Below are 27,995 nucleotides of genomic sequence, written 5' to 3'. Positions count from 1 at the left end.
GGGTTTAAAAAAAAAAGAAATGATAATGTGTATCCCCAAAATAATGATATTAATAGCAATAATAATCATCTGTTTGCTGAAATGACATCCATTTCTAGATTATAGATGTCAGCATAGAGTAATGTTGACTGGGCGTAGGCCTCTATTATATATAATTAAAGAATTCATGTTGGAATTAAAACAAGTTTGCATTTCCTGGAAACTAATAACTTTAATCTAGCCTGGAAAATCTCACTTAAAATTCACACTTATTTAGCTTTTGTCAACATAAGACTAATTATGATATCTTTTTGTTTTAGTGTTCAACTACATATAATTCATTTCTCCTATTTTTATCCAGAGGAATTATAACAAGATACCTTTTTAAGATCAGGGGGAAGAAAAAATTTTTATTTAATCCCTGATTAGATGGCTGGCCTGTCCACAGAGCAAAGTATAAAATAATATTACAAAGATTAAAGGAAATAGTAGAAAGGTCTCTGAAATCTAGCCCCTTTCATAATCCTCAGCCACCTCTCTTCTGAAATGGTATATATATATATATATATATATATATACCCACACCCACATACACACTCATAATAACTTAAATATAGCAATAGATAGGACTTTATATAATTATGATTCATTATCTGTCATGTTATTAGTCTATGGAATTCCCAGGTTAGGGAACTTTTACTACCAGTACTGAGTGACCTCTTCTATTCAACTTTGTACAAAATAAATCTTAAGCACTAAATCCAATTAGTATTCCAAAAGATTTTGTAGGAATTTGATTAATAGAGGCCATTTCTTTAAATATAAGATCAAATGATTACTAACTTTCTGGTCAATATTAATGTGCGATTTTTTTTTATTAGTCCACCATGACCATCAGTCAGAGTCAGATTTCAGGGTGGAAAGACTTGTTAGTACACCTTAATTGGTTAGGTGATTAATACTATTTATATTATATTTCGAGTATATTATGGGTCAAAAAGTCTCTGAATTGATTTGAGGCCTAGGAACTGAACTCAATGTTGTTTCTATGGGAAAATGCATTTTCTAAACAACTGACTTATTACTGAGCTTTTGGAAATCAGCCTATTCATAAGTTGGGTATTCCTCGCAAATAACAAATTACAGAGTAATTTTGTTTTTGTTGTTTTTATTATTACCTATAGTTTGGATTTTCCATCTGCTTGCTGCTCCTTTACAAAAGAAAAAAACATTTTGAGCATTAATTCCCTTAAAATGAATCGAGAGACTATACCTAGGAGATTAATGTTAAAAGATGAGAGTGGTTACATTTTACCTTGCTTTCTCAAAAATAAAAAATAGTTTCAGAGATATATTCCTTTTTCTCTTTTTCAAACAATGCATTTATCTCTATTGGCAATGACAATTGTTTTGTATATTAAGATGATATTTTAAATGAGGTAAAAGTAACATAATTATAATTGCAAATTGCATATAAAACATTTATTCTAATCAACCTTTAAACACAAATAAAAATGCAATTTGAATATATAATAAAAGCAGTGCATTATAAAGTACAAGCAAATGGCATACACACCCTTGAGTAAAATTTGCATATTTAAGATAACATTTTAAAGCATTTGCAACTGATACAGCCTATTCAGCTGCAGCTTCTATTTATAATTAAGTTCTTTAAAATATCAACATTAGTACAAGCATTATTATTGAAAAAGCCCTTCACGTTGTGCATTAACTCACAATCTACATGTGAAAATTTGAATTTGGAACAGAGATCTCACTGAGGTTAATTTAACTTATGTAGCACTCCACGCACCTGTTCACAACATATTGCTAGAAACAATTATGCAGTAATAGATGTGTAAGCAATCCGCACAGGAATATTTGGTTAGGAACTACCTCAATATTTTGTACCACTCTGAATAGCATCATAGTACAGAAGTCCTGGTTTGCCCTCAGTTTAGCAAGGAAGTGAGCTAGCATAAATGTTCATTGCTAAGACCACGTCACGTCAGATGTAGATCCTTTGGTGTTGTACACATGGCCTATACCAAGCTCAAAAGAAAATGCTGATCATAGGAGGGAGCGTGGCATATAGCCTGCTCTGAGGGCCTTTGGCAGCTCAGTCTCTGTGGTACTATTTTTAAAGAGATACCTAGGCTTGGAATGCCGGGAAGGCTGTAGACATTTGTGCTGAGACCAGTGGGAAAACTAGCACATTCCAGAGTCTGGGATTAAGTCTCTCAGTAGATATAGGTTGAATTAAATGGAACTGGGCTGAGCACTAGTGCCAGGATGAGGGTAGAATAGAGTATCATAACAGACTCAAGTGTGATTTATCCCTTTGTGTATTTCTATCAAATTAATGTTTCCTCAAGAATATTTTCATAGGCAAAGCCAATATTTTTTCTGGTCTCATGTGTACATGTAAATATACTTCTTTTTTTCTTTGTAGTTTCAACCTGTGCTGCTATTGAGTTTCGCTGTGCAGATGGGACTTGCATTCCAAAATCAGCACGATGCAACCAGAACACTGATTGTGCAGATGCTTCAGACGAGAAGAACTGCAGTAAGACACGGAAATTCCTTCCGTTTTCTTTTCATGCTCGAGTGTCCTTAGCATTGTACTGAACCTTGTCCAAATTCGTACTGAAACTCCATCCAGAACTAATATGTAATTAACCCCTGTGGTGTAGGATAATTGCATATTTACTTCTGTAAGTCAACTTACCTATTCTCCAACCTTGTGTCGGTGGCCTCAACAGAAGGCTCATAATCCCTGCAAATGGGATGTTTTACTTTTTTTTTTTCTGTTGACTTCCTTCTAGGTAACACAGACTGTACACATTTCTATAAACTAGGAGTAAAATCCACAGGATTCATCCAGTGTAATTCCACTTCACTGTGTATATTGCCGGCATGGATATGTGATGGCTCTAATGACTGTGGAGACTACTCAGATGAATTAAAGTGCCCAGGTAATTGTGGAAAGGAAAATAACCTGTACTTGAAAGATTTAGAGAGCAGCTGTGCAGAAGCCATTCATTCTTTTTAAGTCTGTGTATTCAAAGTTAAAATACAAATTAAGAAATAATGAAAAGTAGCCATCTCATTTTATTTTGGTTATGCTGACATTCAGTGGGTTATATTATTGATCACTAATTGTTCTCAAGAAGATTGTCCTAAACCACTTGTCATTCCTGGGTTCAGCTCATTGTTAGCCTTTTAAAATTGATAGTCTACCTATGAAAATAGTTAACATGTGACCATTGGGTCAGAACTTCCTATGGAACAAAGACTTCTAGTTCCATTCTGGGAGTTTTTTTTTGTTAGTTCATATGTTTGATTGACTTCTAGTTCATATGCTCCCACTCGGGAAACCTAGCAACTAGATTAGAAATACATTGTAGAATGACACTAACTCCCACCTAACAAACATGCAGCTAAAACATTACTGAAGTTTTTTTTTAATTTTGTTGCATTCCAATTTATAGAGTTTAGTATACAGGCCTCCTTTATTTTTTTTCAGATGACTGAAAAAATGTACATCAAGGGATGTTCTTAAATTCTTGAAAAACTAGGAACAAAATATCTCCCATCTCATAGTGTAATGCTGTGTCTACAGGAACAACAGCATCAACTGACATTTTTAAAGTCCTTTAAGATTTGTAAAGCATTAGACAACATTATTACAACACATTGACCACTGTTATATTGTACAATGAATATATTTTGCCCATTATTTGTCTTCAGAATTATTCAGAGTCTTTCTTCCATAGTCTTTCCTTGTTGGCGAAATGTATGAGGAGGTCATTACAAAACTCCAAGTGAGTAATAACAAGAACCTGGATGATAAAGGTAGATATAGATATATGTAAGGATGATAAAAAGGTAGAATGTACAGGACGAACTTGGTAAAACACTACAAATGAGAAATGGAGATGAAAGAATTGAAGACAACTAACATTTTAAATATTGAGATATTATTTGATTTGTGAAAAAATTAAGCCAGAAAAAGCAAATCATGGAAGAAAGCATTAGGACAGATTGACTTAAATTACCAATAGAATGCTTACGGAGATATGTCCTACACACATTTAGAGAACTAGAGAATAAAACAAATTTTATCTTATCAATTTTTCTAATCCACAAGGTCTTATTTTCTCTCTCCTCCATTCATCCCTGTGAATTTCTTGAAGTTTCCTCTTTTGGCATCACAAAGAGATTGAAGAACCAACAAATGAATGCTTAAAGAGGAGAATGACCAATAAATCTGTGTCTCTAAAATCAGTGGATAAGAGGATATGCAGTAGGAGAAGTAGTCAACATTTTAATTTGCTACAGAAAAATAAATTTGGATTGGGACTCAAAAGCGTAATTGTATTTAGAAATTAGAAGCCCCTTGGATAACTTTTGGAAAGCAATTAATCCACAAGAACTTGCAAAGTGCCTACTATGTGCCAGATATGCAGTTTCATTAGAATGATGGAGACAAACACCAAACTGTAAAGAGTTGAAGGAAAGAGAAGAGGAAATGTTTGGATGAGAGCTTGGAGCCATCTAGTGCATAATACTTTTTCAAACTATTTGTCAATGAAAGGGAAATGATGGGATATTAGTTGAAAGAGAGTAGAAGATTCAAAGCAAACAGAGAAGAAAGAGAGAATAAACAATACTAAAATATTTTGAGAATTGGAAGAGGAGAGGTCTGTAACTTGGCAGTTTTATCAGATGGTCTCAGTGAAACAGGAAATTTTCATCAATTAAACAGTATAGAGTATACAAAGTGAATGGATACTTCAGGGGAGAATAACTACTGAATAGTTGAAGTGAAAATAAGATAAGAAATCAGGACAGAACCAGATTGAATAATTTCCACTCAAACAGTAGCTCAGAAGTATCAAGCTGATGGAAAAGGAGAAAAAATCTGTTACCACTTATTACCCTAAGATTATGAACTGAATGGTTAGAATCAAGAAGAGGTCAAGTTAGAGAGTATGTCAAAAACAGGATAGCAATTTGAAGAACAGATGGAAAGATATATGGCTCTTTTGGAAGGTTTAGAGGAAAAGAAAACTGAGAGAGTTTGAATTTGCCATTGTTTAAAGAATTCATAGCATTTGGATTCTGGAGAACAGTTTGATGCTGAGAACAATTTTCCAGGATTTAGTTTATCTTATAAGAAATAACTCTACTGTATTGGTATTTGTGTGTATGTATGCACATGTCTTTTTTATAATAAGAATCATATTGATGTGTGTATTGATTTAACTATGGTTCTGTTTATGACTTAACCTTGAAAGAACAAGCAAAAGCTTTTGAATGTGTAGAATGGGATTCATGGAGAGGAGGCTATGGATATTTTTTACTTAGTTTTTAGGATAGCAAAAACATTAATTTTTGCTATTATTGAAACAAAAATATTGGAAATTTTAGTTGTTAAATAAGTAAAAGAAAGCATTTTTTTCTTCTTTTGATATATATTCTGTGGCTGGGAAAATGTCAGCAAATTGACAATTTGACAATCAGTGCTAGGAGCAATGCTATGTAAAACTGGGTTTTGGGCTGTCATTGATGGAAGATAAAGGGAAAAAAATGACTTCTCCATAAACTGGATCAATGAATTGAAAAAGACACTGCTAATACATTTGCAATCTATTAACAATTCAGGGTGTCAATTAGTTGAATAAACAATTTTCAGTAGTAGAAAATTCCATTCCCAAACCATGACTCTCGAAAACATTTTGCTTTGTTTTGTTTTTTCCATTGAGAATGACAAAGAAGTCAACTCTTTCCATTTATGATCCTAGATGGACACAATAATTTGATTTTCTTCTGCTTACCTTACATTTGATTACTTTAACGCAGCCATTCTCACTCTCTACTTCCCACCCTGAGTACAAAATATAAATAGCAATATTTATCCTTTGACATTGAGAAAGTAGTTGCTTTTAAATGTTTAATTTGATATTGCATTCTATATTACAGTTCAAAGCAAGCCCAAATGTGAAGAGAATTACTTTGGTTGTCCAAGTGGAAGATGTATTTTGAATACCTGGATATGTGATGGACAGAAAGATTGTGAAGATGGAGTTGATGAATTCCACTGTGGTGAGCATGTTCTCCCTTCCTTAAACCACAAGTTATTTGTGAACAATTTTTTTGTTTTGGTTATTATTATTCAGAGAGTGATTATATTTTAGAAAAAATACTTAAACTATTTTCAAGTTATGTATAAAGATGGACTGTATGAATTCTAGGGGTAAAGTGAAGCATTTGCTATGTGTAAGAAAGCATGTATTCAATACCTTTGAATTTTTTAGCAGAAATAAAGTTGACTTCGGTATAGAAAATAGTAGAACATGATTAAAAATGGATTTTTTTTATGAAATGTCAAACTCACTTAAAAGTAAATGTCATCATGAAATGTGAAGGTATAGTCTGTTTGATTAAGATGCTATATAACTTTATATTAGAGCCAAGTTCTCAACAAGACTAAGAAAAAAATTAGATTATGTGGATCCATAATTTCTGAAAAAGAGCCATTAAATTATTATGTCTTTTTACTTATTTGTGCATCTATGATTAAGTTTTATGTCTTAATCATTTCCAGATACATTTTTCAGTAGTTGAAGATATATAGTGGAGACATTTTAGGTTAATGTGTCAGGTCTTCACAAGATTTTACCAGTTTATTCTTTCATTTATAAAAATCAATATTTCAGCATTCCAAAGATCTATAATTTTGTTGGTACAGGTACTCATACCACAAGCCCAGATTATAACTGCAATGTGCCTTAGGATATGGTTTTATGGCTTGAGAAATTCAGTATAAAGTCCCTAATTATTAGATGCACATTTTTCTTGCTTCGAGAACTTGTGTTTTTCTAAGCCAGGATCATTCTTCTTACAATTAACTCCCAGTATGGAAGACAATACTGTTGAGATTTCAGAGATGCATGACTGAGTCAGTTACCTCTGGGATTTAGGTTGAAAGGGGAAATGGTAGGTAAGTCATCAAAAAAGACAAGGCATCAAGTAGAGGACAGTGAACCGGGAACAGGCCCTGATGGCTAAAATAACAAAACTCTATCCTGACACTTCTTTTGAGAATTAACATTCTAGGACCAAGGTTCAACAATATTCTAGAAGAGAAAAGAAATAATACAGTTGTAAAAAATTCTCAGGAAAAGCAATATTACAAATCCATATCACTGAAATGAAGAGAATGGACAGGAATCAGAAGACAGGGAAAATGTGGCAAGTCCTTTCATCTAAGCCAACAAAGAGAAGTGTAAAGCAAAGAAAAAAAGAGAAAACAGTAGTAAAAATTAGCTCAAGGAACTTGGGATAGGGTAATGGAAAGTGGGAACACAGATTGGAGGAAGTATATGTAATACAAGAAAACTGTAGTAAAGAGCAACTGAAAACAAGACTGAGACCTTGATAATATTTTATGGAAAATCACAAGAGAAGGAGAGAAGTCACTGCTGTTGCTGAGAGTGGGAGTTGGAGTGTATGGAGAAGGGGAAGAAGTTTGTCTGACATGTCAGAGAGAAACAGGAAAACTACATTATGCTTAAAGTCATGATAAACCAATATATATATATATATATATATATATATATATATATATATACTATATAATCAACAATTGGCATCTCATCAAAGTTTTTAAAGGAAAGGCTAAGAAAAATTCCCATAGACGTTTGTAGAAATAAAATAATGAACAAAGGAAATGAGCATTATTAAGTACTAATTATGTGCCAGTCATTGTGCTAAATACTTTACAAATATTATCTCATTTGACCCTCATAACAAACTTGTGATGTGGGCATAATAGGAACCCCATTCCTCAGTTAATCAACAGAGGCAGACAGAAGTTAAATAATTTTCTTAGTCACACAGCTAGCAATTGTCTGGTGAGAAATTTTATCTCATATTTTCCTAGGCTCAACACTCTCTATTTATTGCATCCCAAAGAATGTCTGTACAATTAAAATAATCAAATAAAATGATAGAAGACTATAGTACTCTTCTCTCAGAAATGGATAAATATATTAGAAACTGGAATACATGATTAAATATTTAAAGAAATATTTTTTCTTATTCTTATTTTTGATTTTTTCATATAGAAGATAGTAGAAGAAAAAAACTTTAGGCCATTTAATAGGATTATTTGCTTTCACTATATAAAGTTATTCTCTTTCTTTAACTCTTTTTGGCATATGTTTGATGACATGTCTCCCCCCCAAATTTTCCCCTGTAAATAGATATGATTTCATTATTCACTACATTTTTCTTCCCTTATATCTAGTCTTGTACTTAAATATCAAATTCATTTTTCCTCTAGTTTTCTTAGTCAATGGATTAATCTCAGATCAATCTTCTCTCCATATTAATATCCTTGTTTTACTATCATCGATAATTATCTTATAATTATTACATTCATTTTATATATTTTATAAATTTCATGAATTTTAAGTTTCAATTTTATTTGAAAGTCATTGTTTTTCAAAATATGAAAACATTTTAATTAATTAATTAATTTAATTTATTGATGTAAATATTTATTTTGATATATAATTATTATAAGTAATTTTATTAGTTTTATGTAAGCAGTGGATATCACTAATATTTTATATATCTTGAACTCAACAATAATGAACAATATGCTGGTCTATAAGAGAGAAGACAGTAGAAGCTAGGAAAAGATAGTATTGGGAATACCAATTGCTTTTCTTTTAACTCCCTGATATTTGGTAAAAGAGCAAATGACCAATGGCATGATCAAAATTAGTGGAATCAGTTTTTTTAAAGGAATCAGGGTTTTGAAAAGTTTAAATTGTTACATGTGAAAAGAGTAATATTAGAAGAAATAATGTTATTTGTCCAAAATTTTAAAAAACACTTTTTTTCAAGGAATGATTCATATCTTCTAGATTCCTCTTGCTCTTGGAATCAGTTTCCTTGCTCTACACAGAAATGTATTTCTAAACAATGGATTTGTGATGGTGAAGATGACTGTGGAGATGGATTAGATGAAAGTGATTCCATCTGTGGTAAGTTATAATGGCACTATTGTCTAATTCTTTTGAGAACAAGTAAAGAAATAACTTGTCTGGCATGTAGAAGTAGAGGGAATAGTATTGAATATATCCCTCAAAATGTCCTAACTATTCAATATACCCAACTATTCAATTTTAACTAGCACGTTTGTCATAATTTAAAAAAAAGTTAAATCAAGGCTTTTAGAGTGAAATGACTGTTAGATGTCATGTAGTCCAATTATATAATTTTATAAAGCAGTAAGCTGTGACCTAAGGGAGGGAAGATTGTTTTGCCTAACATTAAAGAGGTCTCAAGTTGCAAATTTGGACCTGGGACTTCTGACTTTAAGTTTATTTTTCTTTCTACCACACAAACCTAATGAATCAATTGATTTTGGTTTTTTCCCCTAGTTTTCATTTTGCTTTGCCATGATTTCATCAGCATAGATGGTCCCTCTGTTTAAACAGATTGCAACTTCTCCACTTCCACACTCTGGTGTTTTTGAGTCTCACTACACAACCAGTCTACCTCCTTTTTAATTCATACATGTCCTTGATGTATTTTATCTGTTTCTCATGTGCAATTTTTCTTTGCTACAATATTCCAGTTTGTTTCTATTCTCTGTGATTCTTTATGTCCCCCTTAGATTATTCTTGATTTTAATTCTTTTGAAATTGCAGTGCTTTATAATTTACTTATATATAATTCCAAGAGAATATTGTATAAGAGTGAGATATTTTTTGCAATAGGGAAGTTTGGGTTAACTAAAAGCACTGCATTTCTTCAAGGTGATCTGTTTTGAAAGAGAACAGGGTTGATATTTGATGATGAAAAAAGGTTATTTGGCAAAAAGGGAATGATTTTCATGTTAAAAAAAAATGATATTCTCAGGATAGTGACATAGTACAGTACCCAATAAAGTTAGACATGGGGATTTCTTCATTCCCAAAAAGTCTCTCTTCATCAAGAAATAGTCATTGGATTCTTTCATCTTCTCTCCTAAGAAGGACTGATTGCATATGGGAGAAAGTTTAATGATATGCAGACACCATGTCTTCTAACCCTTCAGATCAGGGCTCCTAATGTGAAGATCAAGGTGTGACACTAGTGAATAATACACACTTGACAGATATTTTTTTTGCCTTTGTGCTCAGGAGGGAAAAAGGCTCTTGGTGCTTGGAGTAGCATCCCTCTACGATAAACTATCCCTGGTTAAATAGGACAATAAGGTACTCTAATCCTTGGGTTGAATTGGAACTGCTTGGGGGAAGAAGTACCCAGAACCAGAATGTTGCCATTTTATTTCACTTATTCCAGCCCCTAAATGAAGGAGAATTCTTCAGACAGGATCACATTAAAGAAACCAAGCAGTACTTTTAATTATGTCAAACTACCCATTTCTGGGGATGTAAGGGTAGACAGAGGGTAGTCTGGATTTTTTAGTCTCTTCTATCTCTGAGAATCTCCTTAATGAATTCTAGGCCCAGTTCATCATCTATTCCTTGTTATAGTAGTCTAATGTACAAGTCTGGACCAATTAAATGGTCTGCCTATTCAGCTACATGTCAGAGTCTGAGAAGTATGTTTTATCATCCACTATATTTTTGTAGTGTGGATGGTTAGGAGGATCATTTTCTCATTTTAGATTTCACTGAGGAAATTATCTAATAAATGGGATGAGTCTGAGGTCTTCTATAAATAGGAGTGTTTAGTGAACCTTTCCTAAACATTCCTTTTTTCTGCATCTCACCGAAGGCATCTTTTATTAAAGTGGAAAATGCTTTTAAGATATGTCTCCTTCAAACATATCTTATATAATGTTGATATTCACAAGGCCATTGAGTAAAGTTATCTCTAGTCCTGTTGTGATTTTTTTGTATTCAGGAGGGAAATCTTGTCTGAGAAAAGCTTTCAAGTCTATTTTGTTGTAACAAATCAAATGTCTCCCTAAAATCAATAAGCACAGCAGGATCTTATATTCCCTACTCCTCGTTAGTCAGTTGTGACACACACAGATGTGTTCTTTTATAGTAAAATGCCAATAGGAGTCTTCCTGATATTTTATCATATTTGATTAAGAATACCTTTGATATATGCATTAACTATTCTTATAAAGATTTTTAATTGATAGAAAAGGAAAAGCATATAGATAAATAGTTCCTGATTTTTGAGGGTAGTTCCATTATACTGGAATTTTTGGAGATCTTTCCTTTATAAAATCTAGAAAATTGTTACCCAATTATATTTTAAAATATTCTGCCTCAAGGATTTTTTTTTCTAAATGGATAAGGTTAGATACAGCTTAGGCAGCTGAATGCAATGGTTTCACTGAGAGTAAGGTTTAAGTATTTCCTATTAGCACTCTCTTCCTCTCCTTTTGAGTATTCTTTCCCTCTCCTTCCCATGTGCCTCTTTGTGTGATATCACTTATCCTATTTATCTTATTCCTTCAAGTTGCTCTTGGTACCATCTTCTATTCCCTGCTCACTTTTTCTTTTTTTCGTGCATATCATCTTATTAGACCACATATTACCCCAATCTTTACCTGTGAATGATTCTTCTAATTACTTTAATAGTGAATATAATTTTGGAGAGTTACAAATAATATTTTCCATATAATAATATAAATAATTTGATCTTATTGAAGCCCTTGAAGAAAATTTTAATAAAAAATTTTTTCTCCCTTTACTTTCTTATTTACCTTTCATGTTTATCTTGATCTTTGTGTTTGGATATCAAACTTTCCACTTAGTTCTGGTCTTTTCTTTACAAATACTTGGTAATCTTCTATTTTATTGAATGCCCATACTTTCCCCTGGGAGTATATGATAAGTTTTGATGAGTAGGTGATCCTTGGTTGCAATTCTCTTGCCTTTCTGAATATCATATTCCAAGTCTTGTGGTTCCTTAGTGTGGAAACTGCCAGATCTTGTATGAATCTAATTAGTCCTCCTTGATATCAGATTTGTCTCTTTTTGGGTTCTTGTAAATTTTTTTTTCCCTTAGCTTGGAAGCTCTTAAATTTGGCAATTACATTCCTGGGATTTAGTGTAGAGGGTGTTCTGTGAACTCTTTCAATATCTATTTTGCTGTCTTGTTCAAGAATATCAGGGCAATTTTCTTAGATAATTTCTTGTAGTATGAGGTCAAGGTTTCTGTTTATTTCTGGGTTTTCAGGTAGACCAATGATTCTCAAATTGTCTCTTCTGGACCTGTTTTCTTGGTCAGTCATCTTCTCAGTGAGATATTTCATGTTTCCTTCTATTTTACCAATCTTTTGATTTTGCTTTATTAATTCTTGCTGTTTTGCAAAATCATTGGCTTCTAGTTGCCCAATTCTGGTCTTTAAAGACTGGTTTTCCACTATAATGTTTTGATTTTCCTTTTCAATTTGTTCTATCTTGCTTTTCATGGCTTCCAACTGTTTAATTTTAGTCTCTCATTTAGTTATTATTTCATTTGATTTCTGGGCTTTTTCTCCAATTGGGAGTTCCTATCTTTTAAATTGTTATTTTCTTTTTGAACTATTTCCCATTTTTCTTGCCAATATTCTTCCATCTTTTTGATAAGCTCCAATTTAAATTTTTCAAGAGCTTGTGGCCAATTTGATTTTTTTGGTGAGGTTTGGATGCATTTATTTTCATGTCCTTTTCTGCTATTTCCTCTGTAGTCTGGATTTTTCCTCCATAAAAAATTAGCCATGGTCTATCCCTTCTTCTTGTTTTTCTTGGTGTTGGGAAGTTCTTTTTCCTGGGCATTTTTTGTCATCACTATGGTGGTTTTTCCTTCCCTTTCCAGTAAGAAGTCTGACTGAGGAGGGCAGGCTCTCTGTGTATGCAGTTAAGGAGCGAGGTTTTTGCCTGAGGCCACCTCTCAAGTCTCTCGAGCTTCTACTGTTTGCAGCCCTTCTCTGCTCTATCTCCTCACCCAAGGTCTGCACTCTTACACCTGTTTGGGTCTCAAGTCTAGCTGCTCTCAGGGGTAGACTTTGGTCATCTTAGTCAGCTGCTAAAGATTTAGAGGTGCTCCTCACTCACTCACTGATATTAGCACCCGCTGGCTCTGAGTCTAGTGCACTGGCTCTGTAGCTTGGGTGGGGGAGGGTAGATCAGCTCATGTTTTGGTGGAAGCTATTTCACCCCCTTATAGTGTGGAAATGCCCAAATCCCACATACCTTTAATGCTGCACCCTATTGTGGAGTCCCTTCATTCACATGAATTCAGTTTTTTTGGCCTTTTGAGGTAGTCTATATTTGTAGGCACCAAGGAGTGGTAGATTCCTGCATCTAAACTACAGCCATGTTTACCTGGAAGTCCAGTTGAGTGCAATGGATAGAGATATAAACTTGCCATAAAAGGACTACAACTTCAGAACTAAGATACTATAATTTCTAACTTACTCTTAAATGATATTAACTCTTCTTCACATGATATTTTCAGAACAGAAGTAGAAATGTGACATTTCATGTTTGAATCAATGATTTAGATAATGGCCTCTATGTCACAGTTATCCAATTTACAGAAGAAACAAAGTGAGCAGCACAGCAAATATGCTTGAAGTCATGATAAGAATATAGAAGTCTCTTCCAGAGGCTAGATTAACAGGTCAAATTTAATTGAATGATATTTCAGAGGAATGAAGGTAAAGTCTTATATTTGGATTCCAAAAAATAAATCAACTTTCAAAAAAATTTGTACATCCCTAATTGTGTGTGTGTAAAGTTATTCATTTATAAAGATCTGGAGCTTTAAAGAGAACGAAAGCTAAATATGAGTCAATATTGTGATATGGTGTGCATAAAAATCTAATGCTATCTTGGGACACAATGAGACATAGTGTTCAGTATGAGAGATAAGGTGTCTCTATACTTTATTCTAATCAGGATATCTAGATTATTAAGTTAATTTATAGGTGCTACATTTTTATAAAAGGACATTTATAAGTTATTGTGAGTATTCTATATTCAGAGGACTTAGAGTCAAGAAGACTTGGGTACAAATTCCATCTCTGAGTTACTAGCTGTGTAATGCAAATCATATAACTTCTCAGCCTTAGTTTCCTTGTTTCTAAAAGAGTGAAAATAATAAAACCTATTTGACAGAGCCATATGACTCAAATGGAATAATACATGAGGGTACTTTATAAACAATAAAATTATATTTAAGTGTTAGCTATTGATATTACTATTATTGATTGAGTATTCACAAGAGGGTAAATGGATGGCGAAATTCCTCAGTATTTTCTGATGTTATAAACTAATGTAAATAACTGGAGATATTTAACCTTAATAAAAGAAATATTTAAAAGGCTGTCATGTGAAAGAGGCATTAGAGTTTCTTTTCTTTATTTTGTTTTTATTGTCAGATAGATTCTATCGTACTGTAGAATACATGAGAAACTATGTGAATTTGGTATTTAACAGAAACACAAGATATCTCATGAGGACCTTTTTGATAATATATATTAAATACTAAATAATATGTAGTAAATAAATTAATTTGAAGAACTATTTAATTAAGACTTTGAAAATATCTCTGAAGAGCATGTGGTCTCAAGTAATTTTCACATATTAGATATTCATTTGTTTAGTTGAATTGAAGGAAATCCTATATTTATAAAAGTTGGATGGAGCCCAGAAGCAAAAAGTAAATTAAATATCCAGTCAAATCCCATTGTTTCTTAGTTTCAATGAGAGGAGAAAGCTATTCTGAATTTAATTAATAAATTATTTTTCTAACATTGTCTCTTCATGCATTTTGAATTATTCCAAAATATCATTTTCAGGAAATGGTTTCATAAATGGTTGTCCCACTCTTATGGGAAAAATAGGAGTAAATTGAAACTGAGATATTTGTGTATTTGTCCCAATTCACAAAATGTATTATTAGTAAGCAAATGAATAGAACCTAGAATTTTTCAGCTTAGGATCTTTTCCACATGAATCCCTTGTAAATTTCTGGAGTTCTGTATCTAGAAGGAGTAGTAGAAAAGGAAAATTAGAATTAGTGAAGTTTTTACTTCTTCATTTAGTCTGAGAAAAGATCATGGGATAATTTAAAGTATAATAATAAGAAATTAAAGGAAAATTATATCTCATCCCTTGTACATTGATAAAAGATTCTTAATGTGGTTTAAATTCAACATTAATAATATTTCAATTTTGAAGATTAGGGGCCACAAACATGGAAAATAAGATTTACATGTATATAAAATATGCATTAATATATTTGCATATAAATTACATATGTATGTTTAGAGTTGAAATATATGTACAAAAGATATATATGTGTGCCTACAAACATAAATATATGCTTACATATTTGAATATACATATATTTGTAAACATAGATTAATTCCTGATAGACTAGTTTCCTTCTTCCTAAAGGAAATAAATTTCCAGATAAATTTTTTAAATTCTACTGATATTTCTTTCTATTTTGTGTTTCAGGGGCTATAACTTGTGCAGCAGATATGTTCAGTTGCTTAGGTTCCCATGCTTGTGTGCCCCGGCATTGGCTTTGTGATGGTGAAAGAGACTGTCCAAATGGAAGTGATGAGCTCTCTACAGCAGGCTGTGGTATGCTCTTAATTTTACTCAATGAAAAAGCATCCTTAGGTTTTCTGTACCCATTTTCTTTTCCAATATCACCTTTTCTTCTCCTTGACCTATCAGCATTATAAAAAATAATCATGTGGGACATGGCTATTGCAATATGATGACACTGATATAATTATATTTCAATTGTGAGCTCTGTAATTTCTTCTTTAACTATTATCAAAATTATGAATAATGCTGATTTTAACAATGGTTTTGTATGTTTGATGTCATTTTTGCTTCAATAATGACATCAATATGGTTATTTCTTTGACATTATGCATCTCTATCTATACACATTTACTCATCTTCCATGATTGCTGCTCTTAGAACCCATGAAAAACATGAAAAAAAAACCTTTTCACCATGTGAAAAGCCATGATGCCTTAAATGAATTTTTAAACCCAAAGGAGAGAAATATGATTGAATTTCATTTTCAATGTTTTAGATACTTCATAAACTGTCTTTATCTTATTTCTGATCAGAATATTAGTGAATGCAGATATTTTTAGAGATGAAATAGTAGTCATTTAATAATTGTGTAAGTGTTATAGCACAATAATTCCTTGCATATCTAATCAGCACTTTTAGTAATTATATAATATATTATATACAAATTATAATATAATATTTTTGGACCTCAATCATCTTAGAAAATTTTCATGGAATTACTTGATAGATATAATAATTATAATATTAAGGGGTTTAGTGTGAGAATTTAAATTTAAGGTTTGATTAATATGAAAATTCTAAAGTAATAGTATGGTCACTGATTTAAAATTTTATAACTCAAGTTAAAATGAATTTTAGTAGCTTTTACTTGCAGAGTTGGAAAGAGTGAAAGTAGAGAAATATAAGAAGGGAGTAAAGAAAACATCTAGCCTATCACACTAAATGTTGCTCCGGTATCCAGCTCAGCACTGGCAGGGCTTGGTAACCCTCTGAGATAGGACCTGGTGTGTCTTATGAAAGGGTTCCACAATACAGCCTCCTCCAGGAAAGGAAGGCCTCTATGGAGCTAATCTCTCCAGAAACCAGGAAAGGAATGCATGCTACTCACCCAAGATTTCATCTAAAGGAGAAGATCTAGGAGCAGTCCTCCAAGAAGCAGTGCAAGAGCCAAAGTCAAGTTCCAAGCCAATGGTCAAGCCCAAATCCACCTCCAAAAGCCAAGTCACTGGGAGAAGTTCCCTGGACAGGAAGTTCAGGACTTTTTAATAGTCTTTTTTCCACAACACTTCCTGCCCCTTCCTCAACTTTACAAGAACCAATTACTGTCTTTCAATTTACTTAGCACTGACCAGGGGGTTGTCAGTGGCCTCTGTAGTTGTCACCCACGTTAGTAAGTGACTTGTGAACTCTCTTACTTAGTGTTAAGTAGGGGTATTTAAGTTTTTGATTGATTAACTTAAAAATTGCTGATTTATAGACAAAGAAAGATTGAGTCACTCTTCATATTCCCCAGCTTATACCTCTAAAGATCTTCTAGCTAAAGGTACATACAATATTGCATTTTCTAAGAGGGAAATAGAAGAGAGAGAGAGAGAGAGAGAGAGAGAGAGAGAGAGAGAGAGAGAGAGAGAGAGAGAGAGAGAGAGAGAGAGAGCGAGCAAAACCAAAGTTTGCTAGGCACATTGATGAAAAGCCAATTAGGGGTCAGTTCCCTTTGGCAAAAATTTACATTCAAAATAAATGTGTTTAATCCCTTCAGTTCAATTAATTACATCCCAAAGTTCATTCTGGATATTCTGATGCAGTGTAGGTTTCTTTATGGCACTTTCTTCAAACAATTCATTTTCTTGATTTGAAGAACTGAAATTTCCTGAAATTTTTCTCAAAAAATCTGGTCATAATGAGATTACAGGAGACTCTGCTGGCACTGGGTTGAATTAATTGCATTTCCCACACACAAGTATTAATCACAACTCAAGATCTAAGAGTACTAATAGTTCAATAGTCCTTGTTTGGCCACAGTGGTCCATGGACCCTGGTCATAGTTGCAGGGAAGAGAAGTGTTGTGGTCACTCATAGATCAGAGCACAGGCCAAGAGAAAAATGACCAAAAATATCCTCAGAGCATACCATCTTAGGAAATACCTAAAAGATCCAGAACCCCATAATTAACTTTAAAAACAGCAGCAAGAAAAGCTTATGTAAGAGAGGATATCTCCTAAGTATCATTTCTAATACAGGCTTGAAGATTGGGAAAGTGTTTTCACATTCAGGAGCAGAGGCCAACTTAAATAACTATAAATATAAAATAATGATTCAAGAAAGAGGCTGGAAAAATGAGTAATCAAAAGAAGAACCTGATCACAAAAAGTTACTATGATGACAAGGAAGGTCCAGATACTAATTCAGAAGAAGACTACAGTGTCAAAATAGCTACATACAAAGTGTGAAAGAAAAATATAAATTGACCACTGGGAAAAATTGCTATAAGAGCTCAAAAGTTTTTTAATCAAATAAGAGAAGTAGAGGAAAAATTGTGGAAAAAACTAATTCTAGAGAGTCAACTGAAAAACTAATTTAAAAAATTAACAACTTAAGCATAGTCATAGTTATTGGACATAAAATAAATTTACATAAATTTTCAACATTTCTATGAATTACTATCAAAGTCTATCAGTAAGAGATAGGGGGACAGAAAGTCTCATTTTAAATAACCAAAGGCAATATAAAATATTTGGAATTCTATTCACCAAGACAAACCCAAGAACTATATGAACACATTTTTCATTCAAATAAAGTCAGATCTAAACAATTGGAGAAATATTAATTGTTCATAGGTATGCTGAGCCAACATAATAAAAATGAAAATGTTACCTAAATTAATTTACTTATTCAGTGCCATACCAATTGAACTTCAAAAAAAAATTTATAGATCTAAAAAAATAATAAAATTCTTATGGAAGAACAAAAGGTCAAGAATATTAAGGGAATCAATAGGGGAGTCAGGGGAAGTGAAGATAGGTGGTCTAATAGTCCAATATATCAACCAGAACAATCTGATAATGATTAAGAAATAAAGAGATGGGCCAAGTGAATAGATTAAATCCATAATAAACAGCAATAAATTGCCATAATAATAGATAGATGCAGAGATCCAAGCTTTTGGGATAAGAACTCACTACCTGACAAAAAATGCTCTGGACCTGGAAAGCAGGGTGGCAGAAACTAAGTATAGGCTAACACCTCATACTGTATATCAAGATAAGGTTAAATTTAATCTTAAAGGGCGATATTATAAACACTGAATATGTTACTTATCAGACCTGTGGATAAGGAAAGTCTTTAGGATAAAATGAGAGAGGGAGACTATATAATATGACAGAAAAAGAGAAATGACAAATATAGAAGAGGATATGGAAAAATTGGAAAACTAATGCATTGTTGGTGAAATTGTGAATTGATCCAACTAGTCTGGAGAACACTTTGGAACTATGGCCCAATGTGGTATAAAACTGTGTATACCTATTGACCCTGCAATACTACTACTAGTTCTATATCTCAAAGAGATAAAAAACAAAAACAAAGGAAAAGGACTTATATGTACAAAAGTATTCATAGCAATTCTTTGTAGTAACAAAAAATTCTAATGTGGTAGCATTAGAATCTACAAGTGCCTCAACAAATTATGGTATATGATTATAATATAGTACTACTGTACTATAAGAAATGACCAGAAGGATGGTTTCAGAAAAAACCTGGAAAGACTTATATGAATTAATGTAAAATGAAGTAAATAGAGCCAGGAGAACATTGTATACAATAACAGCAATGTTGTAAGGATGATCAACTCTGAAAGACAGCTGTTATGAACAATGCTGTAATCCATGACGATTCCAAAGAATTTAATATGAAAAATGTAGTCTAACTTCTTAAAGATAATTGAAAGATTGAATGTAGATCAAAATACAGCTTAACTTTATTTTTCTTGGGTTTTTTGTGTTTCTTTTGTAACATGGAGAATATTGAAATAGGTTTTACATAACTGCTTTGCATAGTTTATATCAAATTTTCTGCCTTATCAAGGAGGGGTCATAGAAGGAAGGAAGGAAGGGTAAGAATTTGGAAAACAAAATTTTTTAAAAAGTTAAAATTTGATATACAATTGGAAAAAATATTTTAAAATAAAAATTATAACATTAAAGTTTTGCTTACATAATCTAATAATATTAAGAAAATGATACTTGCGTGAATGACCACAAGATCATATAAGATTTATCAGTTTAGCAAAACAACTGTATAGGGAGAATAATTTTTTTAAATGATTAAAATGGTTCAAACCAATTCTCATTCTTTAAGTCTTTCTTGATGAAAACATAATATTAAACTTAAAACCATATTGATTTTTCAGATAAGAGTGTGTGTTTGTGTGTGGAGGGAGAGAGAGAGAGAGAGAGAGACAGAGAGAGAGAGAGAATAACTTGAGATTACATGTATGTATGCTGTTGTGTTATATTGTTCTAGGATCATTTATTCTCATCTTGAAACTGATCCATGTGACTTTAAAGGTTAATGGTGCCACTGAGGGCTGCATATTAACTGATCGTGCATGTACACAGGGAGCCAGATGGTGCCCCAAAGAATTCTTTTATAGTGAATTGGATACTTTGGGAGGCAAATTAACTATTTTGAGCCATTGGGGGCCCATTTAGTAAATTCTTCTGTGATATATTAAATAATACTCCAGGGTATTGAAAGATTTAATGCCAAATAAGATACTGGTGTCAGAAACAAACAAAAATAGTGATTGTCTTTGAGTTAGAATTGGAGTGATTAACTTGATTTTCATTAGCCTTCATTAAGCCCAGAGGTTTTATGCAGGAAAAAAATTAATCTTCACTTCCCTCAAAGGTCCTTATTTATAATAGGCTTTGTTGTGCCATTCACCCATTTGTCTAGACAAGTTGTCATACTTGATATGGAGCCTACCTTAATAGTAACCTCATTTATTATTGTTGTTTCTACCACTCCATCTCTCCCAGGGTTTTACCTTATTTAAAATATTGTCAATTGAAGCAAAATTTCCCAAATAACTGTGATTTCAAATATTAGATTTAACACATATAATTTAGAGAAAGGAGCTTTTTTTATCCTGAAGGTAAATAATAAGGTATTTGTTTTTCTAATTTTAACCTCCTGATGTTTTGTTTTGTTATTTTTGCAGCTCCCAATAACACCTGTGATGAAAACGCTTTCATGTGCCATAATAAAGTCTGTATTCCCAAGCAATTTGTTTGTGATCATGATGATGACTGTGGAGATGGATCTGATGAGTCATTGGAATGTGGCAAGTATAAATAACTGTAGTTCCCAGCTAGGAAACTCTCCATCCAAATAATGAATGTCTTCAAAGATGCTACAAGATTGAATTAACAACAAAAATGAAAACAAAAATACCAAGAGTTCAGAGTGAAAAAAAATTCATGTCATCTTATTTTAGCAACATATAGCCAGGTTTTAGGATAAGTACAAATTTTTGGAGAAACTCAACCTCACTCTTGTTCATTCTTTCTTTGTGAAAAGGCAAGAGTTTGGTTGATTTGCATCAATAAATTGTATGCTCATCCATAGCCTAACCACATAGTTGAGGGAGAAAGAAAGGTCTACTTTGCCACTTCAAAAAACTGGATCCACTGATGATATGATACACAGTGATTAAATTTCAATTTTGATTTAGCTTATTAATGTGCCATCTACCAGTGTCTTACTCTTATGTTTCATGGTGGAATGGAGATGACTATGAAGATTCTTCAAGGCTATGAGAGTAAAGCATAAGTTTTGGCCAGTCTTAGCAATTTGGATGGTTTTGAACGTGATCTTAGCGAAGGATACTATTGTTATTCTTGACAACTCTGCTAGCTAACTCTGGAGATACTCATTTCCAGAAGGTTAACTACCAGGTGCTGATTTACTTTGGCCATAGCAACTCCAACTGAGGTGTAGAGGGATTGCATTCTTCACAACAACAACAAAACTTTTCCTTCCATCTTGGAATCAATACTGTATATGGGTTCCAATACAGAAGAGTGGTAAGGCCTAAGCAATGGGGGCTAAGTGACTTACCCAAGATCACATAGAGGCCTGAGACCAGATTTCAACCAAGGACCTCCTGTCTCTGGCTTGACTTTCAATCCACTGGACCATATAGGTGTCCCCAAGGGATTACATACTTCATTGTTGCAGGAAATTCAACCCAAATATTGGGCAAAAAATTATGCTTAGTCACACCTTAGGGTACATCTCATTAACTTCAATAATCAGTTTGACTGAATGTTAGATAGATGATAGATAGATAGAGAGACAGATAGACAGATAGGAAGGTAAGAAGATAGGTAGATAGATAACATGGGTACATACATAATTTACATTTTTATGTAACCATTTATATAAGTATATTGTGTACATAGATTTATCCTACATTAAATTCATTAGCAAATGTCTCTGTAGACAATATTCAATCTAAAATCTGGTGTCAGTTTGATATTAAAGCATATATGCCAATTGCACATGTAGGAAAATAGAAACATGATGATAATTTAAAATGTGTTGGATGGTAATGCTCTATCATGAGCCAAAGGAATTTCTTTTCCTTACAGAACTGATGCCTCATGGGATGCCTTCCAAAATGAGTAGGATGTCTCATACTTAGGCCATCTTATGATTACTTTTTCAATTATCTTTTTAGAACAGAACATTGTTGAATGTTATGAACTTTATTAAACTATAGTTTTTGCCAGGGTTCTGGATAGAAAAAAATGAAGCCTTGAAAAGATTCACAAAGAAATAAAGTCATCAATCAATAGTCATCTGAATTAAAGTTAAATATAATTTTAAAAAATTAATTAAAAATTTAAAAGTTGATTCATATGTTTATGACATTGATCAAAACCAAATACATATCTGTGTATATATATATGTATATATACAAACAAAAAGATACATTTGCTGTCTAGCATATACACATAAATGAATGAATCAATATTTTAAGTGATTATTTGATTCTTTGATTTATAAAAAAAAAGGTCTCTAAATTATTTACTGTTGGGAAAAGGAGATTTCTTTCTTGTTATACTAATGGATATGCAAACATGGATATCATTTCCTTAATCGTTTTTTGCCATGGTTAGTAACAGGGTTGCTCCAACTCTAATATTATTTAGAGGTAAAAAAAATGTCATTCTATCTTGTGAGCCTGATCATTCTAACTGCTTATCAGTACATGCATTTGCAGTGTTTGTAACATATTTATTGCACTATGCCAAAACAAAATTAATCTTGGAAACCTGTTCCATCCACACTGAATTTCTCCATACCAATGAAAGGTTGTGTTTATAAAGATAATAAAAACCTAGGTATTGCTCAGCTGATTGGGTTCTATCCATGGCTCCTTATCAACTGTTCAACATATTACAGGAAATAAAATTTTTGCAGGTTTACCAGCTGGGTGTCGGCCTTGCTTTTCACAGCTATTTTTCCTACTTGAAATAGTATTCCAACTCAGAAGTGATGAAGTTAAACCTCACATCACACACACTCACACTCACACTCACGTACACACACACACACACACACACACACATAGATAATATACCCAATTAATTTTTTATTAGAAAGAATGGCTATATTTCAATGAATACATGTTCCACGGAGCATTAAAAAATGTTATTGCTTTGTCTCTAGGATATCGTCAATGTAGTCCTGAGGAATTCAGCTGTGCTGATGGGAGATGTCTTTTAAATTCTCAGTGGCAGTGTGATGGAGACTTTGATTGCCCAGACCATTCTGATGAAGCACCACTAAATGCAAAGTGCAAAAGTGCAGGTTCAGAATATACTTATGTCATATATATTTATATCATATATATAAATTTATATAGATTTAGTGAATTTTCTTTTTATATAATTGATTTTTCTACTTATTTTTACGTCATTTAAAAAAATTGAATTCTGATTTCCCTCTTTCTTGCCTCCCTCTTTCCCCCCATTGAGAAGGCAATCAATGTGATATCAATTATAAATATTGTTAGGCAAAACTTATCTCCTTATCAGCAATGAAGAAAGAAGGAAAGAAAGATAGAAAAATAAAGGGAGAAGGGAATATTTGTGTTTTAGTCTGCACAGAGTTCACCACTCTCTAGAGTGGATAACATTTTTCCTCATAATTCCTATGGAATATACCACATGTATTTTTGTAGAATTTTGTTTCCATATAGTAAATATGCTTTAAACATTTCTTTTGCTAAAGTTATATGAAGTCTCAATAACGAAGTTCCTGTAGGAAAATTTTTCTCTAATTTAACAAATAGAACATTATAAAAAATCTAGTCTACTCAAGTCTAAAAATCTATATTAGGCCACATTATTTGTATATTTAATTTCAAAATGTTTTTTCCTATGTGTGTCTTTTTTAAGGCAAAGTACTATGAAAAAAGTTATGAGTTACATAGAAAGAATGAATATAAAATGATACTGTAGAGAATGATTCTCTCAAGAGAGAGTGTTATATTTGTTTGTAAATAGTCGAGCAAACCTCTATAAAAAAATGTCATTTAAAAATTGTGATACACATGTTGTATATATCTGTCACTTTCTGAACATATCCTACACTTTGCTGGGCTTAAGGTATACTAGATATATTTTCAAGTTTATTTATAATATCAATTAGTCTACATATAAATATCCTTTCTTTTATCATGTACATACAGCATTTAAGTACCAGAAATTGCTATTATTCACGACAACTCTCTCTCTCTCTCTCTCTCTCTCTCTCTCTCTCTCTCTCTCTCTCATATTCCCTGACATAAAAATGTCAATGTTATATTTCTAGTTTGGGAAAAGAATACAGGACTACCTACCTATTTTTGATTCTTAATTTAATAGGACATACTGCTTTTCAGAGACCTATGACTTCAGGGGAATGCCAGAATAGCTTCATGTTTGTTAATTCATTCTTTAAATTATAGATCAAAGTAATACTTTCCTATTGGTTTTGCTATAGATATTTATTTTGAATCTCCATTTTCAAGTTAAAGCATATTTAGTGTTTCAGAAGTATTCTACAAACAAACATGATTTGCCCTTGGGTTGTTAGGTTCCTTAAAAAAGAAGTTTACTTGATAGAAAATATAATATTTATTTTTAATATGATTGTGACAAATAAGGTAGCATAATTACATATATTTTATGAAAAGTATAATACAAAGCAATGGCATGCTCTTTATGTTCCATTTGTTTTCTTTTTTTTCCAGAACAGTCATGCAACAGTTCATTTTTTATGTGTAAAAATGGTAGATGCATTCCAAGTGGAGGTCTTTGTGACAGTAAGGATGACTGTGGTGATGGCTCAGATGAGAGAAACTGCCATATAAATGAATGTTTGAGTAAGAAAGTTAGTGGCTGTTCTCAAGATTGCCAAGACCTTCCAGTTGGATACAAGGTGGGTACCATAAAATAAAATGCTTTACACAATGAGTTCAAATTAACTGACATATTTGAAACTATTTTTTTTTATCCTGAAGATGACTATAACAGAAACAAGTTAAGGAAATGAATACAATATCACATAAGTTAAATATGCTAGATATCTGAAACCCCCCCACACACACAACTGCATGAGGTTAGTAGTATACCTAAGCATAGTTTCTGATGGAAAATCAATAGATTAGAAAGCATAAATATTTTTCAGAAGTCTTAGTTTAACACTCATCATGGTATGGAACTATTCTTGCAGTCCTGAGAGGTTGTGGCATTTGGGCAAAAACTCTACTGAGTATGTTCAAGCTTAAAAGACTTGGTTTTGGAAAGAGTTTAGTCCTGGAAACAGATTGTGACTGTTGTTTAAGTATCCATCTAGCTAAATATAGTCTTATTAATGTCTGTTAACTGAGAATAAGATGGGTTCAAATGTTCAAATTAAATGCTGATAGGAACATAGAGATACCAGCTCAGTGTTTTAATATTTAATATTTATATCACTAGAGTGATATTTTAAAAGAAAATAATATGGAAATGTATAAGACCTGTAATTTGCTCATGCTCATTGACCTAGGGCTACCATTACTAGGAGTAGTTTGTATATATATATGAAATTATTCAGGGAAGCTTTGTTTATTGTGACAAAATACCTGAAAATAATACAAATGCAATGAATGGGGGAAATGGCTGAATAGATTGTGCTGTTTGAATATAATGGACTTTATCATGTTATGAAGATGACAAATAATGGAAATATAAAGAAAAGAAAGGAAATATGTGAAATCAATAAAAGAGCATAAGAATAATATATACTATGATTACATTTTAAAAATCAGTCACAAAATAAAGTGAAAAAAGTACCCAAGTAAAATAAATCCAAATGGAACTCAAAAACAGAGGATATTTATATTATCACACTTATATATTTTACATTTTTAACAACTTGTAAACACTGTGGAGTTTGTGGTTTTGTATATATATATTTTTATGTGCTTGTTTACTTCAATGTTTTTTAGTAAGATGACTATAGCATGTACACAGGGGCAATAAACTCATAAAAGCTATTTTGCCATGCCACTAAATTAAAATTTTTGTTTTCCTAAAATAATTGGAAATGAGTAGTGAAAATCTGAAATAGATAATATCATCAATGCTTAAAGCTCAAAATGAAATGAGGGTGGTAAAAATGCTAATCTGCCAAGAAAAGGGAATTAATTTTGTTTGTTATTTTATAGAGGTACAGAAGAGTAAAGATGTAACAGAGTGATTTTAGATGGGGATACATTATTTTCCTTTCATTAGGCAATAAGAAGGCAGAACTATTTAATTTCCATCTTGCTTCCATCTTCTCTTTCAAAGTAGAAAGGAGTACTAATATTGTTTAGCAAGAATTGAAATCTAATAACAGAAAGAAGTTCATGCAAAAAGATTTTAATTCTTTTGTGTTAATTAGAAATGAAGGAACTTGCAGAAGGGGTGGTGAAATGCCATTTGCTTCCAATAATTCATGGAGAATGAGAGAGGTATAAGATCACAGTGGATTTAACATAAAGAGACTATGGGAAATGGGATAGCTATGTGCAATTGATAGAATACCTAGTACTGCAGGCAGGAAGACTCATTTTCCTGATATCAAATCTTGCCTCTAGATACTAGATACATGAACCTAGGCAAGTCACTTTACCCTATTTGCCTCTGTTTCCTCTTCTGTAAAATAAGATAGAGAAGGAGATGGAAAAGGAAATGTTAATCCACTATATTATCTTTTGCCAAGAAAACCCCAAATAGGATCACAATGAATCAAACACTACTGAAACACCTGAATAACAACAAATATGAGAAATGCATTAGATATTTCAATCACTATTTCCAACTCACCCTTGGTCTGAGCAAGAGATCAAAATAACCCAGATATGGAAAAAAATTACTTGATTGATATTTAGGGTGTAAGAATTAAAATTAATGGTTTGATTAAGATATATGAAGATTATAAATAATAATGGTGGTTGCTGATTCAAAGTATTATTGCTCCAAGTCAAAATGACTCTAATAGCTTTTATTTACAAAAGAGGTAGAAAGAGTGAAATCAGAGAAACACAAAAGGGTAGAAAAGATATTAATCTATTTAACTAAATATTGCTCCTGTGCTCGACTCAGCTAGGACTTGTCAACCTTCAACGAGAATTGATTTCTCTCCAGAAGACAGGAAGGAAAAGCCCCACAGAGAGGCAGATCAAGACAATGAAATGAGAAGTGTTTCCCACAAACACTGCCCCTGGGCGGTGCTGGGCAATTTGGAAGCTGTGATTGGCCCTTGTGAAGAGGGGAAGGGGCATGAAGACACTATAAAAGGCCTTGAATTTCTGGGGCTAGGAACTCCAAGAAGGAAATCAGCTTTAAGAAGAAGGTTGGATCAAGGAAGAAAGTCAGCTTGATCCAGTCATTTCCATTCCTTTTCACAAGGTCAAGACTTTAGAGAGGAATGGAACTTCAGGCTAAACTCTCCCTCTATTATACAGATGAGTAAACTGAATTTCAGAGAAGTGGAGTAGCTTGTGATTCCACAGTTAATTCTGTGATTCCACAGAACAATATTAGGACACTACATCTCCTCACTCCTTGTCTAGGGCTCTTTTTATTAGACCCTACTTCCTTTGAATAGAAACAATTCCATCTGATTAATTGAAAAACAGTTTAGCTCAGTGTTCAAGAAGAGTGAAAAAATGAAAAGGAAAGCAATCAGTGAGGAAGAATCTAAATGAGATCAATATACAAAAATTAATTTTCATAAAAAAATTTGAAACTTAAATAAGTGACAGAATAATGTTAACAAATACAATTGATCCAGGATAATAATCTGAAGATATTGAGATTATAGTAAAATTATTAC

General features: G+C 32.4%; 1 protein-coding gene across 7 annotated transcripts in view; it reads left to right on the top strand.

Moving 5' to 3' along the window:
• The window catches only part of LRP1B (LDL receptor related protein 1B), a 2,480,145-nt gene that overhangs the window by 2,029,025 nt on the left and 423,125 nt on the right, over positions 1 to 27,995 (top strand). For all 7 annotated transcript variants that reach the window (XM_007494117.3, XM_056797188.1, XM_056797186.1 and 4 more), the window contains 8 exons: positions 2,432 to 2,545; positions 2,805 to 2,954; positions 5,965 to 6,087; positions 8,919 to 9,038; positions 15,477 to 15,605; positions 20,797 to 20,919; positions 23,313 to 23,453; positions 24,880 to 25,067. In XM_007494117.3, the coding sequence (XP_007494179.2) occupies positions 2,432 to 2,545; positions 2,805 to 2,954; positions 5,965 to 6,087; positions 8,919 to 9,038; positions 15,477 to 15,605; positions 20,797 to 20,919; positions 23,313 to 23,453; positions 24,880 to 25,067 (1,088 nt within the window). The remainder of the gene's footprint in view (positions 1 to 2,431; positions 2,546 to 2,804; positions 2,955 to 5,964; positions 6,088 to 8,918; positions 9,039 to 15,476; positions 15,606 to 20,796; positions 20,920 to 23,312; positions 23,454 to 24,879; positions 25,068 to 27,995) is intronic.

This window comes from Monodelphis domestica, chromosome 4, assembly GCF_027887165.1.
Source record: "Monodelphis domestica isolate mMonDom1 chromosome 4, mMonDom1.pri, whole genome shotgun sequence".
Taxonomy (NCBI): domain Eukaryota; kingdom Metazoa; phylum Chordata; class Mammalia; order Didelphimorphia; family Didelphidae; genus Monodelphis; species Monodelphis domestica.
This window is presented reverse-complemented; position numbering and strand designations above follow the sequence as displayed.